The sequence below is a fragment of the Dipodomys merriami genome, unplaced genomic scaffold (genome assembly GCF_024711535.1).
Source record: "Dipodomys merriami isolate MVZ:Mamm:240054 unplaced genomic scaffold, mDipMer1.0.p SCAF_20, whole genome shotgun sequence".
Taxonomy (NCBI): Eukaryota; Metazoa; Chordata; class Mammalia; order Rodentia; family Heteromyidae; genus Dipodomys; species Dipodomys merriami.
This window is the reverse complement of record NW_027203382.1, coordinates 21,016,949-21,034,333: the sequence shown is the minus strand read 5'-3', so window position 1 is coordinate 21,034,333 and position 17,385 is coordinate 21,016,949. Positions and strand designations below refer to the sequence as shown.

At 36.6% G+C, this 17,385-nt stretch overlaps 1 protein-coding gene across 2 annotated transcripts in view; it reads left to right on the top strand.

Moving 5' to 3' along the window:
• Msh3 (mutS homolog 3) overlaps positions 1-17,385 on the top strand; it is a 166,715-nt gene that overhangs the window by 123,678 nt on the left and 25,652 nt on the right. For both annotated transcript variants that reach the window (XM_070031172.1, XM_070031171.1), the window contains exon 20: positions 4,762-4,919. In XM_070031172.1, coding sequence (XP_069887273.1) covers positions 4,762-4,919 — 158 coding nt within the window. The remainder of the gene's footprint in view (positions 1-4,761; positions 4,920-17,385) is intronic.

The following is a 17,385-nucleotide window of genomic DNA, read 5'->3' as shown; positions in this document are numbered from 1 at the left end:
GTTGCATCATATTACTGTATTATAATAACATCCCTCCTGGGTGTGCTTTGTCTAAAGTATATGGACTTTCCTTGGGATTTTGCTGCATCCAGTAAATTTCATATTAGCTTCTGCTAATCATGTTGCTTGCTTATTAATTTGTGAGAATGGATTAATTTCTTTTTTTAGAAAACAATTTCTATTAACATATAACATACTGAAAAAAATAGACAGAAGTTGTAGACATACAGCTTAAGGAAATACTTCAAAATGTATATACTAAAGTATCCAGCACCCAGAGTTGGAAATAGGTCAGTAGAATAGAACTAGAACACATTCTAGAAGGCCTCTTCTAAAGTAGAGGAGCTCTTCCCAATAGCTGTTTGTCCCCCCTTCCTCAATAATCTCTGTCCTAATTTCTTTCATAGTGGTTTTGTCTGACTTTGAACTTTATCTGAATTGCAACATACCTTCTGTCTGGCTTCTTTGGTTCTACATTAGTTTTATGAGATTCACCTACAATTGTAGTTTATTTCTGTAATCATATCAAATTCTCTTATGAATATATCACAATTTATCTGTCCCAGTATTGGCAAACACTTGAATTACTTCCAATTTAAGGCCATTATAAAAAGCACTGCTGCAAACAGTCTTTCATTTATCTTTTGTTATGTATCGTACATATTTCTGCTTGGCATGTCTGTGGGAGCAGAATTGTTTGGCTGTGTCTATTTTCAGCCTCAGTAGATACTGCTGAAGTTTTCTGAAATGTTTTACAGTTTACTTCCTTACAGTAGAATAAGAATTTCAGTTCTCAGATCTTTGTCAAATTGCCAATACAAAAATGGGAATGTCTCAAATGATAGCGCACTTGCCTAACAAACAAGAGGCCCTGATTTCAAACCTCAATACTCTCTCCTCCCTTAAAAAGGAAATCTGTGCCTCCCGCCAAATCATAAGTTATCTGTAATGCTATGTTTTTCCATCTTTCAAACATGAAATTTACCTGAATTTGGGTATTATTTATAGTCTAAGGTGGGGGGTCACATATTCCATTATTTATGGACACTCTTTTGACTCAGTATTGATGTTCTTGAGAACACCATTCTTTGCTGCAGCTGCTATGTCATTACTTTTGTCAAAAATGTATTCCTGTCAATCGGTTTCTGGGTTCTGTTGTATTTGCCTGGTATAACTGTATGTCTTTGTACCAAATTACCCTACCTTAATTATCATACCATTATAATATTGAGTGATACCTCCTGCCTTGGCTTATGATTTTATTCAGCAGTTTTGCTTATAGATGTATTGGTCTATAATTTCTCTTTCTTCTATTGCTCTTGTGTTGGCATCAATATTGTGTTGACCTTTTCAAATGATTTGGAAAAAGTTCCTTCTGTTTTCTGGAAGCATTTTTATAGTATTGGGACTATTTCTTAAATGTTGTTTAAGAATGTAGTGGGGATATTAACTGTGTTGTTTTTTTTCCTGTGGGAGGTATTTTAATTACAGATTCATTTTTATATTAATAGGTAGAGGGTTATTAGTACTTCCATTTCTTGTGTCACTTTGCCATTAAAAACTTGTTCATTTAATTAAAATATTCAAATATTTTGTTATGCTAAATATTTGTCTATTAATAAGCTTATTATTTTGTAATTTTGCTAACACTTATTTTTTTAATTTAATTTAATTTTATTTATGAACATACTGTACAGAGGAGTTACAATTACATGGGCAGGATAATGCGTACATTTCTTACCAAGCATTGCAGCCTCCTCCTGTGTTTACCCTTCACATCCCTTCCCAGCCTCCCCCCTCCCCCCAATCCCAATCCTTCCCTCCCCCCCCCCCCCCCCCCGCACCGACGTTGTAAAGCTCGTTTTGGACATGACAACTTGTACTTCTCATTGTTGCAACAGGTCCACCTGTATCCTTAAACAACTGGTTTTTCCCCATCTCCTCCACAAGTTATATTGACATCAAATATAGTGAAAGCAGGGGTTATACTGTGGGGGAGGGACATACAAAGCAACAAAGAGATAATCTTATAAATGCGTTAGAAACACATGCATGAAAGAAAAAAACCTTAAAATACACATCTAAGGGTTCATTTTCCTGACATCACATTATCTGACCTTTTCCACTTGACTCATACATATACTAGATATTACTAATAAGGGAAACCATAGGACCTATGTTTCTTTGGGCCTGGCTTACTTCACTTAATATAATTTTTTCCAAGTTTTTCCATTTCCTAACAAATGGGGCAATGTCATTCTTTCTGATGGAGGCATAGAATTCCATTGTGTATATATACCACATTTTCTTGATCCATTCATCTACTGAGTGGCATCTGGGTTGGTTCCATATCTTAGCTATGGTAAACAATGCTGCAATAAACATAGTTGTGCTAGTAGCTTTAGTGTGGTCTTGTTTGTAAACATTTGGGTAAATGCCCAAAAGTGGGATTACTGGATCATAGGGGAGTTCTATGTGAAGTCTTTTGAGGAACCTCCATACTGCTTTCCAAAGTGGTTGAACAAGTTTACATTTCCACCAACAATGAAGTAAGGTTCCTTTCTGTCCACATCCCCTCCAGCATCTGTTGTTATTAGAGTTCTTGATTTTTGCCGTTCTAACTGGAGTGAGGTGATATCTCAATGTTGTTTTGATTTGCGTTTCTTTTATGGCTAGGGATGTTGAACATGTCTTCATGTGTCTATTGGCCATCCTTCTTTCTTCTTCAGAGAAGTTTCTCTTTAAGTCTTTTGCCCACTTATTTATTGGGCAGTTGTTTCTTTGAGGATTTGTTGTTGGGGGGTTTAATTTTTTGAGTTCCAAGTATATTTTAGATATGAGACCCTTATCCGTTGTATGGCTAGTAAAGATCTTCTCCCAATCCGTGGGCTTTCTATTGATCTTGCTAGCTATGTCATTTGCCCTGCAGAAGCTCTGCAACTTTATGCAATCCCATTTGTCCAACCTTTCTTTGATTTGTTGTAACACTTATTTTTTCCATTAGTCTTTATGCTCATACCACACTTCTTTCTCTGTTCATACTATGATGTGATTTTTTTGTTTCAAAAACTACAGATTCACTCCAGTTCTTTTTCGTAGTGAAGATTCTGTGCTTTGTATAAACCCACATGGAACCGTCAGAGAAGGAACACTAGGAAGATCAGCATTAGGCTATGAGGCAGTTTTAGGGATAGAACACATTTTTAATCTTTTCTTTCAAGCTTAAGCTTTCATAATGGTTCATTTTGAACCCTCATTATTTGCATGAAGTTTTTCAACTCCTTTTGCTGCCTTGTACCTTGTCTCTTAGTGCCTTATGGCCTTTTTCTGTAAATCTTTAATTCCTCACTAGTTCCCTCTGAGTGAGCCTGTCCCTGGTTTTCAGGTGATTATAGATTGGCCTTATTCGAGAACTTCCATGGTAGGCCCTCTGACCAGTTCCAGATTGATTCCTCTTGTCAGCCATTGCTAAGGTGGTGGGTGCACATGGCACAGACCATGGGTGTCCCACACTGATTCCTCCGCTGAGCACAGTGGTCAGACAAGTTCTCTTAGCAGTCTGTACGTGGCAAGTACTATAATTGGTAATACAAAGGCATTCTAGCGACGTCAATCATACTAAGAGTAACAGCTCTTCTTCCTCTTTCACCAGTTTTTAAAATGCCAATGAATAATTAAATTCTGGTGAGATTGTATCTAGAATTTGGTGTTGTAAACTTCTTTTAATAGTCATTTGCCTATGACTGTAAAATTCATATGCTGCCAATCAAATTAGAGCCCAGGGCAATGAGAAATTTAATACTTAGAGTTTTAAGATGGACAAATGGATCAACAAGATTTTAACATAATAAGTATAAAAAACACTCATATAGAAAGATTAGAGAATGCTTAGGAAGAAAGCCAGAGAGATTATGCAGTTCGGGTTACTTTCTATTTCTTAGAAGTAGCTATGACTGATTGCTCAGAATTTATTTTTCTGCAATATCATAGTTTAGGCTGACAGTAAAGAGGTTCTCTTTCTCTTTGTGATTCATATTGTTGACTGCTTCAGTGGGCTATAGTTTGTCCCAAGGGTTGATGTGTTGGAAACAGGGTGTTCAGTGTTGTGATGTGAGAGATGATGGACTAAGCTGGTGGTATGGCTCCATGGTAGATCAAAAGCTTAGCAAGAACGGGTTCTAGGTTCAGCCCCTCAGCACCAAAAGAAGAGAGATGGCACCAATTGGAAAGTAAGTCAGTCATTAGGAGCCCTGCTCTCACATGGGATTAAATCTGGTTTGTTACAATAAGAGTGAGCTTGGCCCCTCCCCAGTTTCTGGCTTCCTGTCTTGCCATTTGAATTCCTCCCACATGTGTTCCCCTCATTGTGTTGCTGTCCACCAAGAAGTATCCACCCTAGCTGGGTGGAAGCCAGCACCATGCTCATGCTCTTGGACCTTCAGAACTATGAACTAAGTGACACTCTTTCTGTACAAAATTTACCTAGCCTTATTTATTTTATAATCTCAATGGTAAATGAATTAATGAAGCAATAAACCACAAAGCAGTATTGTGCCTATTGAATTCCTCGCTATAAGAATAAATTACACCTAGCTACTCAGGAGGCTGAGATCTGAGGATTGCATGTTGAAGCCAGCCTGTACAGAAAAGAGCCCAAGCCCTGAGTTCAAGTCCCACAACCAACACACAAAAAGAATAAATTACAGATGTTGCATTAAAACTCTGTTGGTACAGCAAGTGAAATTCTTTTTTGATTTCTAGGAGGACTCAGAGAGAGTAATGATAATTACTGGACCAAACATGGGTGGAAAGAGCTCCTACATTAAACAAGTTGCACTGATTACCATCATGGCTCAGATTGGTTCCTATGTTCCTGCAGAGGAAGCAACAATTGGGATTGTGGATGGCATTTTCACAAGGTAAAAACATTCATTCTGTTTGAGTATAGCTCTGAAAATAAGTCTGGTCCACATTACTACATGAATTTTGATGAATAGATTTACTCCTAAAAAGTTTAGAAGCTTACATGATCTTATCATGCACATCAGTCAATACTAGAAAAAACCCAGGAGATTATTTTTCCTAGTAATTTTCATGTCTTCAATGAGTGAAACAAATTCTTGTGGAGAAAAATCAGCTTCCCTGGGTGGAAGGCTTGGAGGCCTGATGGTAGGCTGTGTTACAGCACAGTGTGAAAATTGGTCCTCATGATCTAGATGGAGCCTTTGGAAGAAACTGAATGGACCCTGGCCAAGACCATTTAATTCAGATTCCTTTCCACCCTTCCAACGTTGCATGTAACGGAATTGGGTTTCCTAACCTCAACATAAACTTTAATTTCATACATCTTAGGAATATGGTCCAAATACCCTGGTTTCACTACAAAGAATATATAGTCTTCTATCTCATACCGTGTGATTTATCACTTCATAAAGTAACCTTTCTTGTATTGCAAATTTTTTAAAAAGTAGAGTCTAAATGTATATAATAAAACTATTTAAAATTTCTGAGTTATTATCCAGCTTCATATTTATGCAATTACATATTTGTTAGAATGTGTTACATGCTAATAATCTGACGTTGAATAGATATTGACATACCTTAAAGCCTGCCTTTCCATCTTCGAGAGCAGTACAGTGTAATGTTTTTATCCCATGAATGTTATTCTGCTCTCCATAGATTCTAAATGACCTCAAAACAAGAAATGTAAAGAATCTTTCCTTTATTGTTAGAATTACAACTGATTTTCTATTTCATAAAGAAAAATATACTTGAAATTTAATTTTGAATATAGTAATAGAGAATAGCAGAGAAATTTTATGAAAAAGAAAAAAAGAGTAAACACATCTTGGTAATCATTAGGTTGTCTGGTTGAGAATTTTGGTATTGGGCAGAGTATCAAGTAGTGTTCTCAGATACAAGTAATAGAATATAAAATAAAGATTGGTTTTCCTAACAAGACAGAAAGCAAAGTAAGTAGGTACAATAAAGTAGGCAGTTGCCTGTGCTATTTCAGCACTCTGAGGTCTCACTGGCTTTTCCTCAAAGATGTAAAATCATTGCTGCAATTCCAGACATCACAGTTGAGTTGCATGAAGCAAAAGAGAAAATGCACAACTTACTTATAGCAGCACAGCAAGTATCTTTCAGAAGCCTCCTAGAAAACTTCCACTTAAATTTTATGAATTAGTGTCTTATGGCCTTAGTTGCAAAAGAAACAAAATAAGAATTATGTTTTTCCAGCTTTTATTTTTACTTATTTATTTTAGCACCATGCTCAGGCAGAATAAAGACCAACCTTGGATAGATTAACTTAAATACTTATATAAAATTTTGATATAATTTTATTTTGTTGTTTGCTTTTATACTTGCCTTCTGTCATTTATTTGCTTAATACTCAATTTTTTGATATGTTTCATGCTTTGTTTTCTGTTCTTGCTTTATTTTTATTGTTAATATCATGGCTTAATTTGTATTGCATTATTTGTGTTTAATAATTTATATTTATATATTTTGTTCTGTCACCAAGCATGGTGACAGAACAAAATGGTGTCATGGTGTCATACAGCATGGCCTGATAGTTACAGACTTCCTGTTTTTGCCTACTGTATGCAGAGATTGTCATTCCTCTCAGATGTTGATAGTTTATTTTAATCTTCAGCTTTTTAATGGAGTTAGCAAGTGACAAAGTATTTGGGAATGGATTCAGAGGTAACCAGAAAGTAACATCTACCACAGAGAATGAATTCAACATGAATAATAATAACAGCTTGTCATCTCAATGATAGCAATATATTTAAAATGGTAACATTTCTTATTAATATGGAGGCACCATTTTGTGCCGTTTAATAGAGTGCTTTAAATAAAGTATAAGCCTTTTGAAAAGGAGAAACAATATTAATTTCCAAAATAATTGTGTTTTTATTTTAGTTTATTCATTCACCTAGCCATGTACATGAACATCTGACATATGATAGAGCTGGGAATATAAGCAACCACAGCTTCCATTCTTACGAAATGTAATCTCAAGGAAGAGGAGAACAGCCATTCAGTCCTGTAGTGACATGTACACAGCTGTGGCAATCTACAGGGAAATGTGACAGTGATCAGGAATGTAGTCAGGGAGTCAGGAAGAGGCTTCCCTGAGCAAATGACTTCTGAGGGTTCATCTGAAGGATGAATTAACTAATCAAAGAAGGAAGGAAGGGTTTCAGACAGAGAGAACAGCACATGTAAATGTCTTCAGCATAAGGAAAAGCATAGTGAGACCAGGCTCTGAAGGGTGGCCCCACAGAGAGCAAGATTGGGACAGGTTACCCAGAGCTTGGCCATGTTTTGAATTTATATTGTATCATAAAGTGGCACAGGCCAAGAGAATTTTCCATTAGCTAAGATGCTATCATGGGACTTTGCCTTCATGACCTCATCAAACCTTAATCTCCTGAAGACTTCACCTCCAAATGCCATCAATGTGAATTTGAGGATGAAGGATTCCAACATATTAACTGTGGAGGACATATTCAAATATTAGGGGTGATTTTTTTCATACATTCTGACTTGATTTCTGTTCATCAGAAGAATTACTTAGAGACATTCAGAGAGAGAGAGAGAGAGAGAGAGAGCTAGCACAAGAGTACAATATTATGTGAGCAGCTGACTAAAAAATTTAGAGTTCAGGGGGAAAAAAAAATCAATCAAAGATAAAGGTAGAAATGTGTTATAAGACCTGCAAAGAGGGGCCGGGAAGGTGGCTCAGTGGTAGAGCGCTTGCCTTGCATGCCTGAGGCCCTGGATTCGATTCCTCAGCACCACATAAGCAAAAAGAAAAAAGCCGGAAGTGGCACTGTGGCTCAAGTGGTAGAGTGCTAGCCTTGAGCTGAATTGCTGAGGGACAGCTCCTAGGCCCAGAGTTCAGGCCCCACGACCGGATCCAAAAAAAAAAAGACCTGCAAAGAGTGATAATGGAAGTTCGAATGTAGATGAGATCATCTTGATAGAACATGAAGGGTAATGTTTTACACTGAGCCTTTAAGCTACTGGTGTTTCATAGCTGAGTAAGGAAACCAACAAAAAAGGAGCTAGAGAAATGGGAGAAAAACCAGGGTGAGGTAGCAGGTAAATGTGCAACGTGTCATAACTCAAGCAACATTGGTATTTGCTTCATATATGTCTCCTAGTGTATACAGGGAGTTTTTCAAAATCTTAGGCTAAATCAAGGATTGGAATTGCTGGATTATAAAGCACATACATCTTCCATATTCTCCAAAAAGGCTATGCAAGTTTAGAATCAGTAGTGTGTAACATTTGTCCTCATGCTTCAAATTAAATTAGAATAAGAAATACCCATTTGATGCTATTTCTATATATTCCCTGCTTGCTCATAAGAACATTTTCACTCTGATTATTTAATGTCCTTTACATGAAGTGCCATCTGGTAGGCTTGTGTTGGTGTTAGTGCTGGGGAATTTTTTTCTCTCCACGTGCATACTGTGATTATTTACAAAAGGATTTGAAGCAACTTACTGGCCTTCCCTGACAAAATGCCAGGCTTCCTGGTGTCAGTCAGTGTCTGTTTCCTCTTTAATTCCTTTTTTTTCTTGTCTGTATGACAGCAAGAGCTGAAAATCAAAGCTCAAGTATGGAAACAGATTTAGTTTCATTTTCCCTTTCTGTTATTCCATGGGAGAATTTCTCTAGTATAATTGTTAGAATAGCTGCTTGTTAAAAGTGCTATTTAAGGGGCTGGGAAGGTGGCTCAGTGGTAGAGTGCTTGCCTTGCATACATGAGGTCCTGAGTTTGATTCCTTAGCCCCATATAAGCAGAAAGAGCTGGAAGTGGTGCTGTGGCTCAAGTGGTAGAGCGCTAGCCTTGAGCTGAAGAGCTGAGGGACAGGACCCGGGCCCAGAGTTCAGGCCCCATGACCGACCAAAAAAAAAAAAAAAAGCTACTTAGTAATTCCAGTCATGTATTATAATTGGAATCTGTTCAAGTGGTACCCAAGAATTCACATTTAAAAATTTTTCATATCAAATCTCCTATATGGTTGTTGTTGGTTTTGGTGCTTGAACTCAGGACCTAGCACTGTCCTACGCTCTTCATGCTCAAGGCTAATGCTCTACCACTTGAGCCACCGTGCTACGTTGGTGTCTCATGGGGACTTGCCTAGCCTGGCTAGCTTCAAACTGTGACTTCAGATCTCAGCCTCCTGAGTAGCTAAGATTACAGGTGGGAGCCACTGGAGCTTGGCTTGGTTTGTAATCTTAATTTCATATTTATTATAATTCTTCTATTAGAAATGTCATTTTTATGAATCACTTCATTGTTATTCTTTTGTGGTCACTGGAACAGTATTACATGATATAATCTAACAGGTTTAAATATTGGCATAAAATATGGCCTCAAATTTTAAATTGTTGAATTTTATGTTATTAATTGGACAGAACACCAGTCTTAAATTTGTAAGTTCCATAATTATTCATAGAATGTCTACGGTGTATCCTTCAGTGTTCCATAGAAAAAAGGTGAAAGATGCAGCCAGACAAGGTTAAGAATCTTTTTTTCTGAATAGGATAATGTCACATGAACAATTACATTTTTAAGTTTAAATTTTGTTATTTTATTTATGGCACAAGTATTTAAGTATAGAGCCTTGTGCTTACAAGGCAGTCACTCTACCACTTGAACCAGAGGTTCAGCTTCGTTCGTTTTCTTTCTTTTTTTTTTTCTTTTCCTGATCCTTGCATTTATGCTATCTTCCCATTTGAAGGTAGGATGGTAACTTCATACCACCATGCATTATTTTTATTGGGTTAATTGGGGTCTTGCAAATGTTTTTGTTCTGACTGGCCTTGAACCCTGAGTCTCAGCCTCCTTTGAGATGACAGGCTTGAGCCATCCCTCCTGGTTAGATTTGTGTTTTTATGTAGACTTGGGGCAAATATGACTCTAAGTGGTATATTTATATTAGTGCATTGTGACCATGTACTTACCAATGAAGTATTTCTAGATGATGTTTTCAAAGATCATTAACATCTTTGTTGTTTGTTATCCTGATGAATGCAAACTTAAGCCTCTTTCACCTTTTTAGACCTCGTAATTAAATTTTAGAAAAGCAATGGATTAAAAAATCTGGTTAGAAAATAGTTTGAAAAAAAAGCAAAACCATAGTTATCTCTACATTGTTTATTTCTATTTATGCCAAGTGAGTGTAAATGGAATGGAGTATTTACATTAACTGGCCTCTAGTTAATAATTTTCATGCTGTGCCACCCACATTAATTCACTTTTCTGGCATCCAGCTACACTAAGCGCTGTGCATTCAGAATGGCCCGGTCATGTTTATCTTGAAGTAGAATTGAGAGGTAATAGACACTTAGGTATTTACATTATGTTACTGCAGATGTTGGCTTTTGACCATGTGTCTGGTAAACAATTGGTTTGTGCAGTTTAGTTTAATTCATCAAATATTTATTGAGTGTCTATGGTGAAGGATTTGTACTGTGTATACAATGCATTCTTTCATGGACAGAAGGAAAACACCTTGAATCGTGCACATCTTCTAATTGGTAGTAAACACTGCACAGAAAACCACATGATTAGTGACATTTTCCTGAATGAGTGAGTTGTTAGGATTTTATTGACATTGGAAATGTTGCCTTAGGAAAGCCTCTGTAGTTTATGTAGCTCCTATAGTTATGTGTAACAAACATGAATTATCTCATCAACTGAAGATTGGATTTGGTTTTAAATTCAGAACCTGGCAGGTCTTCTCAGTGTGGGTCCCTTACAGGTACTGTTAGAGTAGGTATGATAAAGCAAACCTTTCATCTCTGGTTCTATGAAAAGATCTTAATGTTTTTGAGCACTTTTGGATGATCATCAGAATAAAGTATACAGGAAAACACTATTCTCTCTTCTTCATTCACCCACAAAATGACATCTTGATTGCTTCTAAAATTTGCCAGTTATGTATGAATAAAGATACTATAAATATCCTTTACAGGTTTTTCTGTGGATGTAAGTTTTTAATTCTCTTAGGTATATATCAAGGAGCATTATTACTGACCTGCATGGTACTGTATGTTCAGTTTTGTAAGAAACCTCTAAACTGTCTTCTGACATGGTTGTACCACTTTGCATTGCTACCAGTGAGAGTTCCTGTGAGACCATATCCTCTCTGCACTTGCCATTCTGGACTTCCTGCAATCTAATAAGTTTTGGGTGTTTTTTGCATGTCCCTGGTGATATGCTATGGCGCATTTTGAATATGCTTATTTACCCTTCTGTGGAGATAAGGATCATTAATAATAAAATGTATAAAGCAATAGTAAAATATTAAATCAAGAAGGCTGGAGGTTTGCTTTAGCAATAGACTGTGCTTGTCTAGCATATGCAAGGCCCTGGATTTGATCCCTGTCAACATTAAATGATATGAACCTAAACAAAGAAGTATTTGGAGGAGAGGGACCATGGAAGTTGATAGAGGGTGAGTAGAATCAAAGGACATTGTATACATGTGTGGAGATACCATAATGAAACCTGTCATTTGTACAGAAAAAAGGAGGCTAGGTATGGTGGCTCAAATCTATAATTCCAGCTACTTCAAAGGCAGAGATTGGGTTTGAGGCTATCCCAGGCAGAAAGTTCAGAAAACTCCATTTAAGTCAATGGCAGGCTTGGTGGACTGTGCTTATCATCCCAGCTATGTGGGAAAGCACACTGGCTGGATGCAGTGGTACATGCCAGTCAGTCAAGCTTTGCAGGAAATACAGATAGGAGAAATTATGATACAGGCTGCCCTGAACACAAAGACGGACCTATCTCAAAACATTGCCAACACAAAGAGGTCTGGTGGAATGGCTCGTGTTAAGAGTGCCTGCCTATGGGGCTGGGAAGGTGGCTCAGTGGTAGAGCGCTTGTCTTGCATGCATGAAGCCCTGGTTTTGATTCCCCAGCACCACATAAGCAGGAAAAAAAAAAAAAAAAGCTGGAAGTGGTGCTGTGGCTCAAGTGGTAGAGTGCTAGCCTTGAGCTGAAGAGCTGAGAGACAGCGCCCAGGCCCAGAGTTCAGGCCCCATGATTGGACCTCCCCCCAACCCCCCCAAAAAAGTACCTGCCTAGCAAGTACAAGGCCCTTCAAACCCCAGTACTGTGGAAGGAGGAAGGAAGGCAAGGAAGGGAGGGAGGGAGGGAAGGGAGGGAGGAAGGGACAGACGGACGGAGGGAGGGGATCTTGCTTATTTTTATTTTGTCTGGAATATCTTTTATATGTTATGTTATTTTCACATTTATTAATTTTTATGTATTTTTTTGAGACAGTCTTTCTGTGTAGCCCAGGCTGGCCAAGAACTCATTATATAGTCCAGGCTGGCTTAAGACTCCCAATTCCCTTGCCTCAGCCTCCTGAATGTAGGGTTGCAGTCAAACACCACCAAAGCCAACCATATGTATTGGTTTTTCATTGTAAAATGACAGTTTATAACTATAAAAGTTATAGGGTCCAAAATTGTAATCTGATTTGTGATATGTAATAATTAAGTCAGCTAAATTAATATATAAACTCCAGTACTGAAGTTTATGTGGTGAAAACATTTGAAACAAGAGTTTTCAAATGTAGAATACTCTATTAACTATATTAGCCACACTGTGCAATAGAACTTTAAAAAGTTCATATTTTTCAACTGAGATTTTGTAACCAGTCCTTCTATACCCCAGCTGCAGTAACCACCATTCTGCTCTGTTCTGGCATTTATTTGCTACACCTCCCTTCTTTCTCTTGCCTAATATTCTATAATACCATTCGTGTTGCAATAACTGACAAAATGTCATTTATTAAGTTCAAATAGTATTCCATTTAATGGATGCCAGTTTTTGTTTATCCATTCATCTGTTGGTGGTTATTAGCCAACATAACCTATAACATGGCTATAGTGAATAGTGCTGAAGTGAATGTAGGAGTGTAGGCATATGCTGGTTCTATTTTAGCTTTTTTAGGAGTCTCCATACAGTTTTCCACAATATATTTCTCTCTTTCCTTACCAACATCTGTCTTTCTTCTTTTTTTGATGAAAGCCATTTTGACAGGTGTGAATTGATATCTCGTGGTTTAAATTTGCATTTTCCTAATGATTTGTGATATTGAACATTTTTATATAGTTATTGTCCATCTGTCTTATGAGAAACATCTATTTATATGCTTTTGCCCCACTTTTTTGATGGTGGTATTGGGGTTTTACTCAGGCCCTTCCACTTGGTAGGTCTGAACCGTGGTAGCCCTGCTTTTTTGCTGGCCTTATGAAAACTCTTCTGAACTTTTCTCCCATGGGCTAGCCTTGATCTTCCCATTCTCACCTTCCTGAGTAAGTAGGATTATAGGCATGGGCCACTGGCATTGGCAGCTTTTCCTCATTTTTCAAAATGAAGCCTTTTGTTTCCTGCTTGAATAGTTTGAGCACCTTATATGTTTTAGATATTAGCCTTTATGGGATGAATAGTTTGCATTTATTTTTCCCTAGTCAGATTATCACTGCACACATTTACTTGTTCCCTTCACAGTACAGAAGCTTTTCAGTTTGATAATCTCATTTATTTTTACCTGCACTTTTATAAAGAAAACTGATATGTACTGTTTTTTGTCCTGATATTTGCCAGTATTCTGTCTTATCTGAACATACTGATATAGCAAACTATGGAGTAGACTTAAATGTATTATTTATGATTTTGAAATACACTCTGTATTTCTCCATTTAGCCAATGAAAGTTTATTCATGGTGCAAAAGTTAAAAGTATAGAAAAGCTCAAAAAGGGGGGAAAATCATCTTGATTTCACATGTAAACATCATTGTTGTTTAGGCATATGCCTTTTCAGGTATTTGGGGTTATTGGTTTTTTGTTTTTGTTTTTTGTTTTTTGTTTTTTTTTTTCCGAGAGAGGGTCTTTGTAGTCTAGATAGGCCTTGAACTCTTAAATCTTCTGCTTTAGCCTCCCAAGTACTGGGATTAAAGGTGTCAACCACCATGCCCTGATCCAGGTGTTCTTAAAATGTGTATATATAGTTTTAAAGTATTTTCAGTTTTATTCTCTTTGTGGTTTAATATTTCCATTTAACTAATAAACATAGATTTTAGTACTTCATATTTTTATGCATTTTAAATATCATGTGGTATTTACCCACAGCTTTAGTAATTAGTTCTATTTTTCATCTTTTTTTTTTTTTTGTCTTCTTGGACCTTAATTTTCTGGGTTCTTTTCTCTCTTTTTCATTTATCATCCTTCAAAAAAAAAATTTAGAGTACTTTACTATTTAGTAAGATTTTATCTTTGGTAAAATTTACATAATATCCAAAAAGCATGAAGCTTAAATACCCTTACAAGACAGAATTCTGCCAGTATTTTAGTAACGTAATAAATGGAGTCATCTTCAGTTTCAGAAAGAATGCAAAATGAGCTAACAGTTGTAAAGCCCTGCAGATTGCAAAGCACAATTGTGTCCTTCGACTTATATGAGATACCTGGAATCAACAGATTCCTACACTCAGACATTGTAATAGAGATTGCAGGAAGCTCAAGGAAGGAAAATTGGAAAGTTGTGGGATCATTTGTTTGTTTATTTGCTTTTGCCAGTACTAGAACTTGAACTTAGGCCTCTAGTTCTCTTGGCTTGCTTGCTCACAGCTCTCAGCCTCCTGAGTAGTTAGGCATAAACCACTGACACCTGGTTGTTTACATTGTTTCTGATAGTTGGGTTTGAATTCAAGGCCTTATGCTTGCTAGGCAGGCATTTTATCACTCATGCCTTAGCCCCAGCCTAAATGGAGTTTGTTTAGTTTGTTTTTAATGGATATGGAGTTTCTATTTGGGATGATGAGCATTTCTGGAAAAGGATAATGCTGTTGGTTGCTCAACACTGGGAATGCATTTAGCACCACAAAAATCCACACTAAAAATATTAAAATGGCAATTTTTATGTGAGATATATATGTAAATATATATAAACTATTAGATTTTAAGAAGTGCTTGATGTCAAAGGACTATAACACAGGTAGTCATTGTTCCATTTAATGACTTCAGTATTAAACTGATTACCCATCAAGTAAATTGAACAATTTTACCCTAATCAATTTTTACCTTTATTAATTATAGCATTTCTCCCTCAGATGAGCATTTTTCCTGCAAAAGGCCAAGTAATTCTGATTTGAAGGGACAGAGAGAGATTCACCATTTTCTGTACTTGAGAACCATATATGATATTAGCTTAAACTATCAAGATCTCGTAAAAACAAACATTGAATCAGAATTTTGTGAAAGTATTATTGATTTTAGTAGCTCACTAAAAATAAATTAATGACTTCTTTATGCTCTATGAAGCCTTATTGGCCATTATTGATTTTAGTACCTTACTGAAAAAATTAATAATTTCTTTTCTCCATTTATGCTTTATTAAGCTTTGTTGACCTATATACGGGTTATACACGAGGAGGGAGGAGGGGGATTAGAAAGATTAGTCGGCTGCCACTCCTAAAAATATCAGTGATTTGTTTTTTCTTAATCACATAACTGTAACCTTCTGCATACGCAGAGCAAGCTAACTTTAAGAAGAAAGCTAGATCATTTTCTGATTTTTACTACAAATGAATGTAGTAAATGAGTATGACACAGTATAATGATACAAACAGAATGATAATTATATATACATATACTACTATTTCTTAAATGTCCTAAACACATTTAATGTTTGAAAAATTTCAGAATTACACAATAATATATCTTGTGATTTGACCTTAATAAACTTAATGTTGTTAATAATTTTATATATTGCCTTGCTATAAAACCCAATTTTAGGCCATTTCTGAGATATATAATAAGAGAATAATAAGAGATAATGGTTATCCACAAATATTGGACCAAAAGAGAAAAATATGAAGATAGAAACATTTGCTAATATCAAGTTTCTATTTGCTATTATATAGTAATGTTTAGTAATTTGGTTACTTTTCTAATAACCAAAGTAAAATAAATGCACTGTACAATTAAAGGTAAGTTAACAGAAGTCACTCATTCCCATGTGGGCAGCAGCAGGGACTGGAGAGTGGCCCGCAGTCCTGCAGTGACTTCTTGGCTACATGCATTGTTCCTTTGTCTTCAGCTATCCTGGAAAAGTAGAACTACAATAGAAAACATGTTACTTCCTTATGAATTGGTTTCCAAAGCATTCTTCAAGGCACAGAGTGCATTTCCTTGTAAAATTCTGAAGAAAGGATTTAATCACAGTTGAGACATTGGAGGCTGAGATCTGAGAATCACTGTTGTTAAAAGCCAGCCTGGTAACAATGCTTGATAAGAAATGTACTCATTACCTTGCCCATGTAATTGTAACCCCTCTGTATGGTATTTTCACAATAAAAAAAAAAAAAAAAACAGCTTGGGTAGGAAAATCCATGAGACTCCTATCTTTAGTTACCAGAAAAGCTGGAAGTGGAGCTGTGTGTGGCTCACTCAAGTTGGTAGAGTATTAGCCTTGAGCAAAAGAGTTCAGGAACACTGCCTGGGCCCTGAGATCAAGCCTTCACCAAAAAACCCCCCACAAAAAATAGACTTGAAACCATAAGAGCAATAATAGAGCCAGAACTGTGTATCTCCCCTACTTTATGAACAGTTCCCTGTAATACCATTTGTGAGGTGCTTTGGAAGAACACAGAAAACCCCTACCCAGGACCTGGAAGGCCTTAATGTTTTCTCTCTTTTCTGCCACTTATTAACACTGTCACTTTGAGAAAATGGCTTGACCTCTGATATGTCTTACCTCGTCTGTGAAATGAGAGTATAAAATGATTTCTAGGAACTTGTCCAGAACCAGGGTTTTTGTTTTTTGTTTGTTTATTTTGTCTGTCATGGGGCTTGAACTGAGTTCTTTCACTTAAGGCTGGTGCTCTACCACTTTTAGCTACAGCTCCACTTCTAGTTTTCTGGTGATTAATTGGAAATAGGAGTCTCATGGACTTTCCTGCCCTGGCTGAATGTGAATTGTGATCCTCAGATCTCAGCCTCCTGAGTAGCTAGGATTATAGGCATGAGCCACCAGTGTCTAACCCATTGTTTTTTTTTATTCTGTTTCTTGATTCTGTTTTTTGATTCTGTTTCTTCCTTTTGTCAAAGGAGAAGGAACTACTAGAAAAAAGAGATTGAATTCTCTATAGAGAATGTGAGCACAGTAGAAAAAAATAGAGAAAAACTGAGTAGCACTGTGGAGAGCAATCAGTTTCCTTTATCTAGTCTAGGCAGTATTACACAGAAGATTTGGTAAGAATGAAGCAGTCTGGATTTTGATGCAGAGATTGTCAGAACTATGTGTAACAGTTGATGTTCATTGATAAAAATCTAAAAGG